This window comes from Canis lupus, chromosome 21 (assembly GCF_003254725.2).
Source record: "Canis lupus dingo isolate Sandy chromosome 21, ASM325472v2, whole genome shotgun sequence".
NCBI classification, from domain to species: Eukaryota; Metazoa; Chordata; class Mammalia; order Carnivora; family Canidae; genus Canis; species Canis lupus.
In genome coordinates, this window is record NC_064263.1 from 41,638,982 (window position 1) to 41,654,818 (window position 15,837).

General features: G+C 51.1%; 1 protein-coding gene across 8 annotated transcripts in view; it reads right to left on the bottom strand.

The window, feature by feature from the left end:
* Positions 1 to 15,837, bottom strand: part of PTPN5 (protein tyrosine phosphatase non-receptor type 5) — a 56,311-nt gene that overhangs the window by 20,457 nt on the left and 20,017 nt on the right. For 6 of the 8 annotated variants that reach the window (XM_035704026.2, XM_035704025.2, XM_035704024.2 and 3 more), the window contains one exon: positions 12,890 to 12,966. In XM_035704026.2, the coding sequence (XP_035559919.1) occupies positions 12,890 to 12,966 (77 nt within the window). Of the gene's footprint in view, positions 1 to 12,889; positions 12,967 to 15,718; positions 15,812 to 15,837 lie in introns of those variants that run through there. The other 2 variants (XM_049098841.1, XM_049098840.1) reach the window with 1 other exon arrangement.

A 15,837-nucleotide genomic window follows, 5' to 3' on the forward strand; every position in this document is an offset into this window, starting at 1 on the left:
CAGGTACTGCGGTGGACTCTGTCCTCCCTGAGAGAGGCTAGCGTGGAGGTCTCTGTTTTCTGCTCCCTTTTGGGAGGCGTGCAGCAGGTAAACTAGGAGTCAGAGGGGATGTGTTGGGGGGGGGGTGAGAAGATTCCCCCAAAACAACGTTTTCATTTGACAAACGTTCACCAAGCAGCTGTTCTAGGCTCTTGGGATGTTTTGTGTCTCGGTCCTAATGCTGACCAGCAGGACTCCTTGGCATGACAACAGCCCTGGCAAAAACAGAACAGAACAAAACAAAACAAAACAAAAAGTCTAGCCCCTCTGAGCAAAGGCAAACTGATGGTGGGTGTGGGGTTCTGGAGGTTTGCAGTGGCTCCCTCCCAGCCCTCCACCTTGTCAGTCCTGCTAATCAGCAAGCAAGGCTGACACACCACAGAAAGAGGAGTGAGATGGCGAGAACTGGGCTGGCAGCGAGCACCTGCTCTCGGATGGTAAACTGGCCGAGGGGAAGGTGCAAGTCTGACTGCTGACTCCCCAGGCAGGACAGCCTGGGAAAGGAAGCTGACCTTGGCAGAAGAAGGTTCTGGACTAGAACACGGGTGCTCACCATTTATTAGCTACATGTCTTAGGTAGACTGCCTAAGCTCTGTGTAACTTGATTCCTACAGTGGTTTTCAAATGTGTCTGTGAATTCTGGAACATTCCTCCCATTGATGGGCAGTAGAGCAAATGTCCCCTCCCCTTGGACTGGGTGACGGCCTTAAAGACGGGGAATATGGCAAAAGATGACGTCTGACCCTTGACACTAGGTTCGAAAAGTCCATCTAGCATCTGCAGTTTCTCTCTGGATGCTTGCTCTGGAAATCTTCGGCAGTCATTTAAGAAACTCCAGCTGCCCTGAGGCCGCCTTGTGGACAGAGACGGCAAGAGGGGAGAGAGTGGAGAGCGAGCGAGAATGAGAGTGAATGCATTAGACGTAGCAGGTGCTCAGGAAAATCTGAAGGCTGAAAGGCAGCTGTCAACCCTGACATTCAGCACACAGGCCAATGCAGCGGGGGGCGGCGGCGGACCTGACCTCAGGCCCCACGGGACAACTGAACTATCACACGTGTGGGGCTTCTGTGATTAAGGATGATGTTCTGGGAGCTCACCTGTGCCAGGTGAGAAATTTGTGGGTCTACTCCCTCACAGAAGAGGGAGTGGATGGGTCTACTATGCTCCTTTCTGTCTGATGCAGAATTCTCCAGAACTTTTCTCAGTGATCTGCTTCAAGCTAGGGACTCTGGTTCTCTGACTGATGCAGAGTGCGACCCTGTGTGCGTGAGGCTTAGGCTACACAAGCTTGCTTCCTCCAAGTCACAGAATTCGATTTCTTTTTTTTTCTTAACCAGCCTAAGAGGCACGGTGCCATGCACCTTTGTGACTGCTTTACCCATACCCACTCATTCAGGCCTTGTAACCCCCGTGGGGGGCTAGTAAGGGGCCTGTTCCCTTTTACAGACTGGAAAACAGGAGCTTAGGAGGTTAAGTGACTTGCTCAAGGCCATCATGGCTCGTGGAAGGCACAGTGAGGCCCCAGACCCAGGCAGCTGGGCTCCAGCATCTGTCTTCCTCACCAGACCCCGTGCTGCCCACCCCTGCCTGGGTCTCCACGGCTTCCTCCTCTTGCCTGTCGGGGGGACTGAGCTTGGGAAAGAGCTTCAGCCCATTCTAGGACAGGGGGCGAGCCTGCAATGGAGGGCACAGGCCTTCTCCTATCACACCCGGCATGGGGGCAGGGTAGGGGGCGCGCTCTGCTAAGGCCACGGTGGGCAGAGAAAAGCAGGATTGGGTTGAAGGTGAGAAGCAGCAGTCTGGGAACTCAGGTCTCCGACGTTCAGTCTGGAGAGGACGAGGCAGGGGTGGAGCGGGCAGGGGGTGCTGGAGACAGCTGAGAGGCTAGGGGAGGGGGCATGGCGAGAGGCAAGAACGGAGCCAGGAGTGAATGCTCTCAGGAAGCAGACTGAAGTGACAAGAACTATCCCCAGCACCTGTCGCCTGTGTGCCATTCTGCAACTCTTCCTACCCACCGCTACTCACCCCGGGTGGCTTTGTCTGCAGGGAGGTAGCCTTTGGTAGTGGCTTGTGGCAGAAGTTTAAGAGCCACACAAACTTAGGTTTGAGGCCTGACTTTGCTGTGACCTTGGGTGAGTGACTTCATCTCTCCTCCAGACAACAGACATAATAAGACTCGTCTGCTGGATTTTGAGGATACCCTAAGGTAAAACATGCAAGGTGCTCAGTCTGCAGCCGGGCACATGTGAGCGCTCAATAACAGGGGCATCGTTTAGAGAGGAGGAGGAAGAGGGGAAGGGAGGGGTGCGGGGGGAGAGGGAGAGGCAGCAGGAAGGACTTCACCTTCATCTGCCAGGCGAGCCCCTCAGGAGGACAGTGGATGCCCTGACCCCACGTGGGCAGAGGCTGTGGGGCTGTAGGCTGGCAACTGGGGTTGGTGGATGGCGTGGGCATGGGCTGCATGCAGGTGGCAGGAGGCTGTCTCTGCCAGTTAATTAAATCCAGACTGCTAACAAGCTTTCAAGACAAAACACAACTCGAGTAATCTTTAGATGGGATATAATAAAATGGTTCTATGTGAAATTGCAAACAGCTTTGTTGTGGCAAACAATGGCTTTGTTCTTTGTGCCCCTCTGGAGTGGAGGCCCAGAGGTACAAGGGTGAAAAGGGTCAATGAAACTCTGAGGGTGTGGCCCCGCTCCCTCCCAGCTGCCCACGCTGAGAACTAAAAGAACCGCCAGAGAGGCCCTGCAGGGAGGGGGAACCAGAGGTCCTAAGTGCTTGAGACTTCAGCACAGACTCATGGGGAGGAAGGGACGGACTGCAGGGAACAGTTGGTCTACCCGCTCATTTCGCAGATGAGGAAACTGAGGTTCAGACAGCAAGAGGCAGAACCAGGATGGGCACGTGTGTCTTTAACCCTCTAATTCAGTTCTCGCTCAGCATGCCAGCAAGGGAAGTCTCACAGGGGCTGCCAGTGGGCATCTGAAGGGCTGAGGCCAGAGGCCCCACGGCAGCAGAAGCCTGAGTCCTGGCTTGGGGTTCTCTGGTGGGCCCTGGTAAGTGCCCTCAGAAGTATAGGCAAGGCCAGGTGGTAGGAAGGGAGCCGGAGTGACCCGAGACTCCCCAGGACAGGAGCGCCCACAGATCCCAAGCCTCCAGAGGTTGCCATTTTGGGGCGACTCTCTGCAGCTGGGGAGGCTCATGATGTTGGTGAAGTGTCAAGAGGCCACGATGACAGTCCTAGCTCTGCCTCTAGCAAGCTGTGTGGCCTTGTGCTTCTCACTGCCTCCATGGGCCTCTGAGGCCTTCTGTAAATTTAGAGTGTGACCAGGGGTCTTTAAGGGTCCTTCCAGTGCCAAAGACACACCAACAACCGTGAGCCCCTGCTTTAATTTAATTCAGTGGGTTTCCCTTGTTCTCAGGACAAAGACCAAATTCCTTGTCATGGGCAAAAAGAAAGGCTCCGTCTGTGTTATCTCCGCAGCCTCCTGGCACACCACCTCATTCCTAGTTCTCTCTCCTTCCACATCCTCTGCTGGAACCGGCCTGGGAAGCAGAAGTCCGGAAACCAGTGGTTCCGTTCCAAGAAATTCTCACACGGTCCCTAATGGGCCATGAAAGCCGACGCTCTGTGGTCGGGGTGGGAGAAGAGGGGGGAACTATACTTCAGGGGGAGCTGGGAGGCCGTGGCTGGGGACATGCTGTGGGGAGTACTATGCAGCCCTCAGGGGCAGAGGGGCAGAGTACATATGGCACCACACGAAGGATCTCAGAAAGAATCCTGAGTGGACAGAATGAGACCTAATACAACACCATGAACACACATTAAAAGTACATGCACACAGGGACACCTGGGTGGCTCAGTGGTTGAGCGTCTGCCTTTGGCTCAGGGCGTGATCCTGGAGTCCCGGGATCGAGTCCCGTATGGAGCTCCCTGCAGGGAGCCTGCTTCTCCCTCTGCCTGTGTCTCTGCCTCTCTCTGTGTGTCTCATGAATATATAAATAAAATCTTAAAAAAAAAAAGTACATGCACCCAAAATACCGCCACCCCTTCTGCAAGAGCACACAGAGACAAACAAACAACAAACACTAAGTCCCTCAGAACACATTATCTATGAAGAGGAGGATGGCAGTGGGAGAGAAAAGAGAAGGAATAAGTGAATAAAAGCAGAGAGGGGCCTCTTGTAGGCCACTGAGGATAACGAAGCCGTGCACCCAGGACTATGACTAACACCTGAATACCTACAACGATCATACCTACCCTGCTTCCCCCAAGGAGACATGAAACAAAACCACCAAGTTGTAAGTTGAGTCAAGTCCCAACAGGGAAAGAACAAGAGCCAAGAGAAGGCCTGTTATCTTGTCTGGGTCCTGGAACTGGGAGAGCCGGAGGGAGGGACATGGCTCTTCTGGCTGCTTGGGAATCGACGCCCCCTTTAGGGGGCAAGGCTCATGGACTTGGCTGAAGCAGAGCCAACTGCCAAGGAGCCCCCTGCATCTCCTCTTTTCTGAGCAACTTCACCAACATGACACTTGAGTCATTTTGTTGGCTCTCTCCAGGGAGGGGAGATTCCAGGGTTTGGTGACTGTCTCCACAGATGCCCCCACAGGATTAACTAGCTCCAAGATCTCGTGGGTTGGGTCAGTCTGAGATTCTGGGCTTGCCAGGCTGAGCAACCCAACCTGGGGGGATGTGATTCACCCCAGAAGGCTCCCACTACCCCCAACTACCACTTTTGTCTGACAAGGATTGACTAATATTTTGGAGTGGCAAATTGTTTTTTAAACGATTTTGGAAAATACAAGGGGAAAAAAACCCTCATAAAACCATAAGGGAAACTCAAGTCATCCATAATCCTACCACGCTGAGAAAGGCACTGGTTTCCTCTTGACATATTTTCTGGTATTTTTTTCTTCCTTTGTGGGTGGATTTTTTCCCCCTCATAAATCATTCTGTATATAGACGTATCCTTAGAATATGTCTCTTTGGATTTCAAGGGTTCAACTTTTAAGGATTATGGCAGGCAGCCCCCAAGGTGCCCTAATGATCCCCCCATCCTGGTATTCACAGTGAGGTGTCAGACATGTAAGAAAAGCTTTCTCGAGACTTCTATCCATGCCCAGCACCAGGTGAGTGAGTGACCTCAGCTGAAGCCACAGGAACAGAATGATCACCCAGCTGAGACCTGTAGGACCCTCTGAATCATGAGCCAATAAAATGTTATTGTTTTAAAAGTCACTAAGTTTTAAGACTGTTTCTTAGGTAGCAAATAGATTAACCAAAAGAAGAGATTGGGACTTGAAGAAATGAGCTCAAGTGGAAGGATGAGATTTGTTTTTAAAGGCTGAAATATTCTTTTTAAAATGTTTTATTTATTTAGCTATTTTAAAGAGTTTTATTTGTTTTATTGTGTGTGTGTGTGAGAGAGAGAGAGAGAGAGAGAGAAAGAGGGCGAGAGGGAGCACGTGCACACATGAGTGGGGGGGGGGCAGAGGCAGAAGCAGACTCTGCTGAGCAGGGAGCCCGAGATGGGACTTGATCCCAGGACCATGGGATCATGACCTTCTGGCTGCTCAAGGGCTATGAAGGGTCCCTGATCAAGCTCACCTCCAGCCAAAGGCAGGAGCTTAACCAAGTAAGTCACCCAGGCACTCCCTGGGGGGCGGGTAGTGAGAGTTGTGGGAGGGACAGAGGCAGAGGAGAGTCCCAAGCAGACGCCATGCTGAGCGGGGCTCTATCCCATGATCCTGAGATCATGACCTCAGGTGAAATCAAGAGTCAGACACTTAACTGACTGAGCCACCCAGGTGCCCTGAGATGATGATGATGATGATGATGATGATGATTTTTAAGGGGCTGGATGATTAGTCCCTCAGCCAGGCAAGGAGAAAGGAAACAGCCGCTGTCACTGCATATCTTAGGGATACCATGGATGTCCGTTTGTCTGAAAGACCTTGAGCATCAACCCGTGTGGAGGCAGATAGCCTTTCTTCCCATCGTGAAGAGTCTTTGGTCACATCACACATCCAGGCGGCTCCCTAGAATATCAGGACCACTTCTCTGCTGGTGAAGGAAAGTGGGTGGCTCGCTTCCCGCACAACCCTGGCCTCTTTCCTGCCTGACTCGTACGTAGACAACACTCTTGCAGTGTCTGTGCTGGTTCTGTGAGGTGCCAGGCCTGCGGTGGGGAGGCAAGGAAGACCCACAAAGCTATCCGACCACTCCACTGCTGAAGGACTGGCCGGGGCCCTTGGGAATATATGAAGGGTTTTCTGTTCACACTCCATATCCTGGAACAGTCCTCACCAGTGTTACTAACATTTGTGGAACACTGTGGAATTAGCACTTAGCATGCATCAACTCATTTAATCCTCACAAAAATCTCTGTAAAGATATTATTATGGTACCACCTCATTTTAGAGTGAAGCATATGGAACTCAGAGCGGTCAGATAACTTATCCGAGGTCACGCTGCTGATCAGCGGCAGAGCTGGGATTTGAACCCAGGTCTGTCGGTCTCCTCACAGCATGCCAAGACTTGACTAGATGGGTTCATCCCTCCGTATCTGCCCCTATCATCTGAGAAGAGTTAACCTCTACCATCGCTGATCAGTGGGGACCTGGGTTGGTACTTCTCAATACAACGGTATCATGATGGAATGCTCTCCAATTAGGGTTCTTAGCACATCCAAATGGTGTTTTGTTTTTCCTTCATTTCCACTCTGAAGACTCAAAACAAAGTCACTGTACCACAAGCCATAATAAACTCTCCTAAATGCATTAAAAGTTTTGAATGAAAACAGAACCCCAATTACACGAAGAAATAAAAGCCAACAGAACCTAAGCTGCTGAGTATTGACCAGCACCTACCATACAACTATATCCAGGCCCCTCTTCTCTACGTTTGTCTATCTGGGCTCCTGTACTTGCTCCCAGACCTGTCTGAACCAGTACTAGGTACCAAATCCAGACCAGGGTCTTTGTGAGAATAAGGGTTAGTAGATGGGGGGCAAAGTCCATTATGAGGTTAACCTATTCCTTAAAACGCTTTGGTAGCTGGTTCCTAAAGACATGAGCCAGAACCCTACTCATCTTTCAGGTCACGGTTTAAAGGCCATTTCTTCCAGGAAACCTCCCTGACCGCCCCCCCCCCCAACAAGATAAGGTTGCATTCATTAGTGGTGCACCCTTCCCTGGTGCTCTGTCCTTGAGAGCAGGAACCAGGGTCCATCTTGCTGTTCCCTGTATCACCAGTGCCTGGCACAGTCTTGACCACAGAGTTTGGATGCTCAATAAAAGTTTGTCAAGTTGATAAAAGGGCTTTTCAGTTGGCTCCTGCTGGCTTGTGGCCCAAGACCTTGTCTGCGTCATGAAGGGACAGCTGGGAAAGCTGTGATGTGACCCTCTGTGATGGCCAGGGTTAGTCACCACGGGCTCAGGATAACAAAGATTTCCTCAATAATGCACCCCTTTGCTTTATAAAAGGCCACTTGGGATGGGCAATGAGACCTAGACCTTGTCCCCCTACAAAAGAGGGTCAGCTTGACACCCATGACTATTTAGAACCTAGGGCTGGGGAGAGGATATAACACTGGGACTTAGGTGGGAGTGAGTACGAGAGTCACCAAGAGGCCAGCTGCTTCTACCAAACGGGCAATGGCTTACTCAGGCCTACTCATAACCTTGCAAAGAATCTATCACGATGCACTTAAATTTCAGGTGGCAGTGACTATCCCGGCTCCAGCCAGCTGCTGGCTGCAGGATGCTGTGGGGGCACCCTTTTTCTAAGACCAGAGCTGTCCTTACACCCAGACTGAGCTCCTTCTGCTCCGGCCATGCCACTCCCTACAAGGCGAGGAGTCCACAGGGCCAGGAGGTATGCCTATGCTCCCCTTTCCAGGCCATGCTCTGGCTACCAGGGCTCCAGAGCTCCCTGCTCAAAGGTCCTGAAGCATGCATGGGTGCAGGTAAACCCTTCTGAGGGTGGACGTGACCTTCCACTTGGGTACCTTTAGATTTGAGGGATGGCCAAGAGGCAGCAACTGGGTGTGGGATGTGGACCAAGTTTGGATCCACAAACTGACGTGCCCACATGCATGCACACGAGGGCTCTTGCAGTGTAGGACTCAGCAAAGGGTGAGGCACCACACCAGGGACCTTATTTGCTGTCTGGCCTTGGTCCCCACACACGTTAGAAGTAGGCCAGCCCACAAGCCTGCCAGCTAGAGACAGTGTGAACAACACTCTGTGATGTCACACCACACGTAGCACCTACCATGGCCTTGTCTACCTCCTTCCTCTGACCTGTACCCCAGAGGAAACTGCTGGTTCCAGGCTAGGCCTGCAGTGGTGCTGGCTGGGGAAGGAGCGGGGGCCCCAGCACCGGCAGGGTTGCCTGGTTTCTTGCAAATATGAACACCTACACACAGAGGCGGGGGGAGTGTGAGTTTGAATGTATAAATGTGTTTGGGTGACTGTGAGCAAGAAAATGAGCAAGCAATGGGGAGTGAAAGAGAAGAAAAGGAGAGTGACCATGTGTAAAAGAGTGTGTGTCCAAGGAAGAAGAAAAATGTGTGTGTGTGTGCACCGAGTGCCATGCATTGGGAGTGCAGCCGAGGGCCTGGGGAAAGAAAGGGTAGAGAATGGGAGGGAAGGAGTGTGTCCACTTGTCTGTGAAGTGTACGTGAGGAAGGGCCTGGCTGTGGAAGGGAAAGAGACCTAAAGCTGGAATGACCGAGCAGGCAAGTCGGCCTGGATGATGGCAGCATGAGGGGAAGAGATCCCGAGTGCACAAGAGGAAGGAGGCTCGCAGGTGCATGAGCTTCCAGTGGGTGTGCGCCCGTGGGGCTGCATGAGGCAGAGAGAGACGGGGCGTGTGCCTGGGGAGCGGCGTGTGGGTATGTACATGTGCATACATGGGCACGGGGCTGGGACAAGTGAGAACTAAGACGAGTGTGTGAGCACATGCGGGCACCTGTCCCGGGGCAGCTGGGGGCTGTCCGGGGGTGCTGGCGATGCCGGAGGAGGTTTTCCTCCAGAAATCTCAATCTGGGAGGACTACGTGACCTGCTTGGTGCTGGTTCAGGACCAGGTGACCGTGGCCTGGCATATTGGCCACGCTGCCCCTGCCTGGCAGTGTGGGAATGCGTGAGTCACTCAGGCAAGGCTAGCCCTCACTCCACCGCATCTCGCCCGGCGGGAAGACAGCTGGGGGCGGGGGGAGATTACTTGACGGCTGTATTTTTACACCATCATTATGCAATTGCTTGCAGTGTCCGTGGGCTCATTCTCAAGCTCTGCACCCGGATTCTCTCGGCCTTTATACCCCCACGTATCTCCACGTTGCTGCTCACATCAGTGGTCCGGGCTGATGAGCATTTATGGAAGTGTATTCCTTACCAGCTTTCAAGACCGCCTTATTTACGACGCCAAGACACCCCCAGTCCTTTCGCATCTCCCCCTTCTTGGCTTTAATTTTCTCCACGGCACTGACCACTATCTACCATCCTAAGCATTTTACTTATTTATTTTATTGTCTTTCTCTGAATAGTAAATGCCTATAGATCAAACTACCTATGTGCCAGAACTACTGTTCTGAGCTCTCCATTAACTCATGTGATCCTCCAACAACTCTATGTGGTAGTAAATAGTATTCTTGCTTATATTTTGTAAATGGGAGGCACAGAAAGGTTAAGTCGCTTGCCGTGATCACCGCACCGCCCCCCACCCCACAAGGGTAAATGGTAGAACTAAGCCCAGGTCCAGAGTCCCTGCTCCTGATCAATGCACAACACTGCCCTGTGAGGGTGGAAACTTTCTCAGCTTGGTTCGCTGTTGAATCTTCTGTGCTTACAAGAGTGCCCTGCCCTGGGAAGCAGCCAATGAACAGTCATTCTGTGAACGAAGACATGAGTGAACGAAGACTGGACGTGGAGGATGAAAGAGAGAGGCATTTGCCTCCACAGAACTCATGGTCCCGTGGAGGAAACAGACAAAACGTGATTACAAGATCACATCACGATGGCATCAGGGCTGTCTAGAGGGGCGTATAACTTGCCTAGCCCCTGGCAGGCAGGGCTTTCCAGAGGAAGGATGCAGATGTGGACAGTACAGTGACTGCCCATCACCTCCAGGCTCCTCCTTGGGGACAGACACGCCTTAGCTCTTCTTGCCTCAGTTTACACAGTGCCAAAAACCCGATGGCAGCTCCATGGTGACAATAGAGGTAGAATGGGGAAGTGGCCAGGAGCATGTGCTCTGGAAAGAGACGGCATAAAATGAATCCTCACTCTACCAAACACTAGCTAAGTGACCTTGGACGGACTCCCTCACTTCCCTGGGTCTCAGTCCTCTCACCTGTAAGAGGGGGACAGGAAATGATACTAACTTCTTAGGGCAACGGATGGGATTATGTGAGATGTATGTGAGAGAGTATGCAGGACAGTGCCTGGCACAAGGAAGGCAGTGTGCCAGGTCCACTGGAGATGACCAATGGTCCTCCTCCATACGAAGTTGGTTGCTGGCTTTCGGAGATGGTTGAAATTTCATGCATTATTCTTATTAATGTAGTTTCTCTCTGGTGGCTCCACCCCATTTTCCAGAAGCAGCTCAAAGGAGGGCAAGGACTACATCTAGTTTATTTACCACTATATTTCTAGCACCTAGTATAATACTCGACACATCACAGGTGCTCAAGAAGTATTTGTGGACTGAATGCTTGTGTGATTATATTTATTTAATTGAAAGGGAAATATTCATATCACTGTGAGGATAAATGCTCATATTGCTGTTGTTTCCATTTACAAATGAGGCCCAGCACGGGTAAGCGACCTGTCCATAAACACAGAGCGTGTACGCCAGACTCAAATGCCAAAGCTGGTTGCTCTTCTTTCCTTCACACCATGCTACTCTCTGGCCTCCTATACATCATGTCCTATTTTCTGTGGGTTTTTTTTCTAGCCGCTGGGCCATCCCCGGTCATAGAATCATCTCTGAATTCTATGACTCATATCTGAATCACGGAACGTTTAATAGTTGAAAGGGACTTTTGATGTCATCTCGACCTCCCACCCATTGTGGAAATTTCCTCTTACTGTCTATCCAGACAATATTTGTATGCCTCCGGTGATGGCACACTCATTTTCTTCCTCTTGAATTATCCAGTTCTACGAGTGGACCACTCTCAGACTCAAAGAAAGTTCTGGGGCACCTGGGTGGTTCAGTCAGTTAAGCAGCTGCCTTCAGCTGAGGTCATGATCCCGCAGTCCTGGCATGGAGCCCTGCATCACATCGGTCTCCATGCTCAGTGGGGAGCCTGCTTCTCCCTCTCCCTCTGCTCCTCCTCTGGCTCTCTCCCTATCTCAAATAGATAAATACAATCTTGGGACGCCTGGGTGGCTCAGTGGTTGAGCATCTCCCTTTGGCTCAGGGCATGATCTTGGGGCCCTGGGATGGAGTCCCACATCGGGCTCCCTGCAGGGAGCATGCATCTCCCTCTGCCTGTGTCTCTGCTTCTCTCTGTGTGTGTCTTTCATGAATAAATGCATAAAATCTTAAAAAAAAAAAAAAAGCTAGTTCTGCATCCCTTGTGTCAACAGGCTTCTTTAATTTCTGTATATCGGATTTATGACAGCCTCTTAAGATACACACAACGAATCTGCTGCCCCCTTCACTGGACAGCCTTTTCTATATTCACAGACAGCTCTGGTGTCCCTTTGGAGAATTCTGTTCTTGAAGCTCGCTGTCTCGGGTCCCCACAGGCACCTGAAAGGTGACAGCCATCCTAGACCAGCTCAACAGGCCTTCCAAAGTGTTTTTGAGCAACGGTACCCCCTACTGGCTACGGCACAAACTGCACCAAAGGGCTCAGTCCTTACCTGGAGGCCTGAGAAGCTGCATCAGCAGCTGCGGCCCTGGTTACCCCTGGGAGTAAAATACCTACTTATTTTAAAGAGTCATCGCTTTAGAGTCATGCCTAGTCGTTTTCAGTGCCTGTCTTAAAGACCGGCACTGGTCTTTAAACCCCTGTAAGGTTCCTCGCCAATCACTAGGTTTCTGACAAGCTACAGGTTTGGGACTTCAAAGTCAACATTCAAAAGGCTGTTTTTGAACAGAAAGGATTGGAAGGAAAGGTGAAAATGAATATTGTGGCATGGGATTATGACAATTTTTTTCATTTGTCTTATTTTCTATTATTTCTATGATGGTTATTTATTGTAAAGAAAAAAAAACCACAAACGTTTATAAAAAGAAAACGAGTATTAAAAACTTCTATCCTTCTTTTCTTCTTCCTTCCATGACCTGGGTCCTCGATCTACAGCTGGGACATGCTGTCAGCCCATAGGCAAGAGTGCCAGGGTAATGTCTCTGCGGTGACGGCCAGCCACGCTCCCCACGGGCACCGTCAATCAGACTCAAGCGGCACAGTCTGACCCTCACAGCCGGGGGCTCCCTTTGGGGCTGAAAGTCAAGTACTTTCTCCACATCACCCACCCACCCTCGTGTCCCCTTGCCTTATCTCTTGGACTCTGCCCCACACACCGCTGGTCAGTAGTCATGGCCCACCAGCCCTGGACTCCCCATCACCCTGCTCTCCACCCTCCCGGCACACCCTCAGTGGCCTGCTCTTCCCTCCCAGGGAGCCCAGAGCAGCTTCAAATGACAACAGGTCAGAAAGACACCAGGGATTAGGAAAACAAATCCTCATTTAAATGAAGACCTCGTGAGCAGCTGAGTCACTCCTCCTGAGCAAGTTCACAGCTAAGCGGGCTCCACTCCAGCCCATGCCATCCGGGGCTCTCTCCATGCCCTGGGAGCTCGGGGGCCCCTGGGTGCTGGGCAGACTCACCCGGCAGCCTCTCACTGCAGCACATGTCCAGGATCCCTCCCTCGGAGTCATCGGCCGCGTGCTTCTCTCTCTCACTCCTGTAGTGGATGAAAAATGCCAGATGATGCCATGGAGCTGGGATCAAGGCAGAGCCCTGAACAAGGATAAAAAGGCTTCTTGCTTGCACTGGGCCCCCTTGAATAGCGCCTCATTGGGGTTGGGGGGCCTGAGGAGAAGGACCAACTTGCAGAAGGGTCAAGCTGCAGAGGCAAGAACAGATTCTGCAGGCGGTTTTCCATGCCCCATAATGAGCAGCAGTAGCCCTACAACCATCATCAGCACTGTGCCCTCTGCCATGGAGAGAGGGCTTACTGTGTGCAAAGCATTTACATGCTTTATTGCACTAAGTCTTCATTGTGACCCTGTGGATTAGGGATCAACCAACAGGCTCAGAGAAGTTAAGTAACTGGCCGAAGGTCACACAGCTCATTAGGGTGGAGCTGGATATGGAAGTACAGTCTAGGACTCCAGGCGTACTCTCTCACTGACTGTTGTCTTGTCCGGCCTCCCAGTTCATGTGGATTTGAATCACAGAAGCAAGAAGAGGGGCCTGGGTCCCACAGAGGCTGTGCCCAGATCCTCAGGGGTTGCAAGTACCTTGTGCCCCAGGCAGTAGAAAGTGGTATGCAAAACTCTTCCCCAGAAATAGTTAGAAAAAGTATTTATATATATAATTTTTTTTTGCCTGCTCTAAATGTCGTTTCTTTCTGATATCAGAAAGCCCTCTTTCTAGCCCATCAGGGCACTTTCCAGGACTACACTGGGGCCTAGCTTTTCTCCTTTACCCCGTAAACTGGAAAAAGGTTGCTGGAGCTCAGCTAGACCCCAGAAGTGTCTGCAGAGTAGATATACCCTGGGGGCAACTGTGCAGTTCACAGAGCTTCCTCAGGCTTTGGGAATGGCCTGACATGCAAACATGGGTTCCAGCGGAGCTCGGAGCTCGCTGCCCTTCACGTTCTGACCCCTGGCAGTAGCTGACGGATCAAGGGCTAGACACACCCACCAGGCTGGGTCCATCGCTTCCTCTCCCTTGCACTTTTCAAATGCATTCTGCGGCCTGTGGTTGCTGGCTCTGAATCATGGTAGCCTGATTGTGTCCTGGAGGGGAGGTCCAAAAACATCTGCCGCTGTGGGCGTGGGGGCTGCTTCATTCCTGCCCATCCAGGGTCTTGAGTCTGTCTATCAAAACCATGAGATGCCCCTAGATCCTTCCAATAAATTCCAACATTTTAGCTTAGGCCAGTGGGATCTGATTTCTGAAATTAGCAACTCAAACAAACTTGAGTACAGCACTGCCAGGATAATGCTTCCATGAAGTCCAAGAGGTCAGCTACCTCTCTGCCCGCTATTTCTGCAATCCTGTCTCTCAGACTGGTCCTGAGGCCCGTTTGAGGCCCTGCTGCAGATCTGAAACGATTACGGATAGACAGGCAGGGTTAAGGGGGCGACCCTTTTCACTCTGACATTTTCTGTTCTCAACTGGCATTGCATTATTTTATCTTTTCCTCACTCTGACTGGCAGGGCCTCTGAGAATCCCAATCCTTGGAGCATAGCTCTCTTGCAGAGAGAAGGCTGCTATCTTCAAGGCCCTTTAAATGTCTCCTGGATCCCTCTACTTTTCTCCCTCTCCACCACCTACATCTTGGTCTATGCCAGCCTCTCTTGCCTAGATTACTTTGGCAGTCTCTTAACTGGTCTCTGGCAATTCACTCAGACTGGCCCCTAAAACATTCTTCATGTGGTTCCAATACATCTGGCTTCACAGGGTGTGCGGTTTACAACCTGCACAACTGGACGGCGCAGGCCTGAGCTAGAAACAATTGTTTCAAAACTCAACATTTATCATATAACCTCATTTAAAAAAATACTTAAGTGGCATCCTATTATACTTAGAACAAAGAAATGCCTTAACATGCTTTACTGGGTCTTGTAAGGCTGACTCCAGGATATCCCCCCAACCTTATTTCATATCCCCTTTCCCTTTGTCCTCTGACCTCCAGCTACACTGGACAGGCTCCTTCCTCCACAGTGTCTCTACATATGCTTTTCTCTCTGCCTAGAAAGCCCTCCAGATCTATTTCCTAGCACTTTTTACTCATGGCACTCGACACAGTTTGAAATTTCATTTTGATGTATGCCGTTGTTTAACGTTAGACGATAAGCTCCATTTCAGTTTTATTCGCCATTGTATCTTCAAAGCCTTGTATAGCGCCTGGCTCGTAGTAGGTGTTCAATAAATAAATAAACAAATACTCGTTGAATAAATGAATGTCGCCCTGATTTTCGGGAAAACAACATTAGGAGCCTGAAACATGGCCACTCTCTGAGCTGCCTCGTGGGCAGGTCTCTATGAAGCCACCTGGAACCCGCCTCTGCAGCTGCTGTCCAGAGCAGGCACAGAATCACACATCCGGAAGGCCCCTCATTTAGGTGAGGCGGCAAATGGGGCACCGAGTGGGGGGGTCTGACTTGCTCCAGGTACTATATTCAGCTGGTGGCCATGGGGACTGGGATCCTGAGCTTTTTCTGTCCTTATTGTAAAGAGCACCCTGGCTGGAGAGCAGCCCATGAGGGCTGGCTCCTGGCTGGGTGCAGAAAGGTAACCAAGGTATCTAGATACCTCTGGAAGGGGACCCGTGTGTGACTCACAGCTGCTTTCACACCTTAAGCCTCCCAGGCCCCAAGCCGTGTTCAGAATAGCTCAGCGCTGCATGTGTGCAGCGGACTCTATAAATAAGCTTCCTAGAAAATGACTAATTTCATAATCAGAAAAGCAGAAAGAGTAGCACCTCTCATCTGCAGAGGAAAATGGAGCAAGAGCCCGCTGCTCGGCTTTGTCGTTGAAGGGACTCCAGGCCACCTCAGCCCAAACCTGCATGGCGAGGCTGTTCAGGGAAGGGTTTTAATT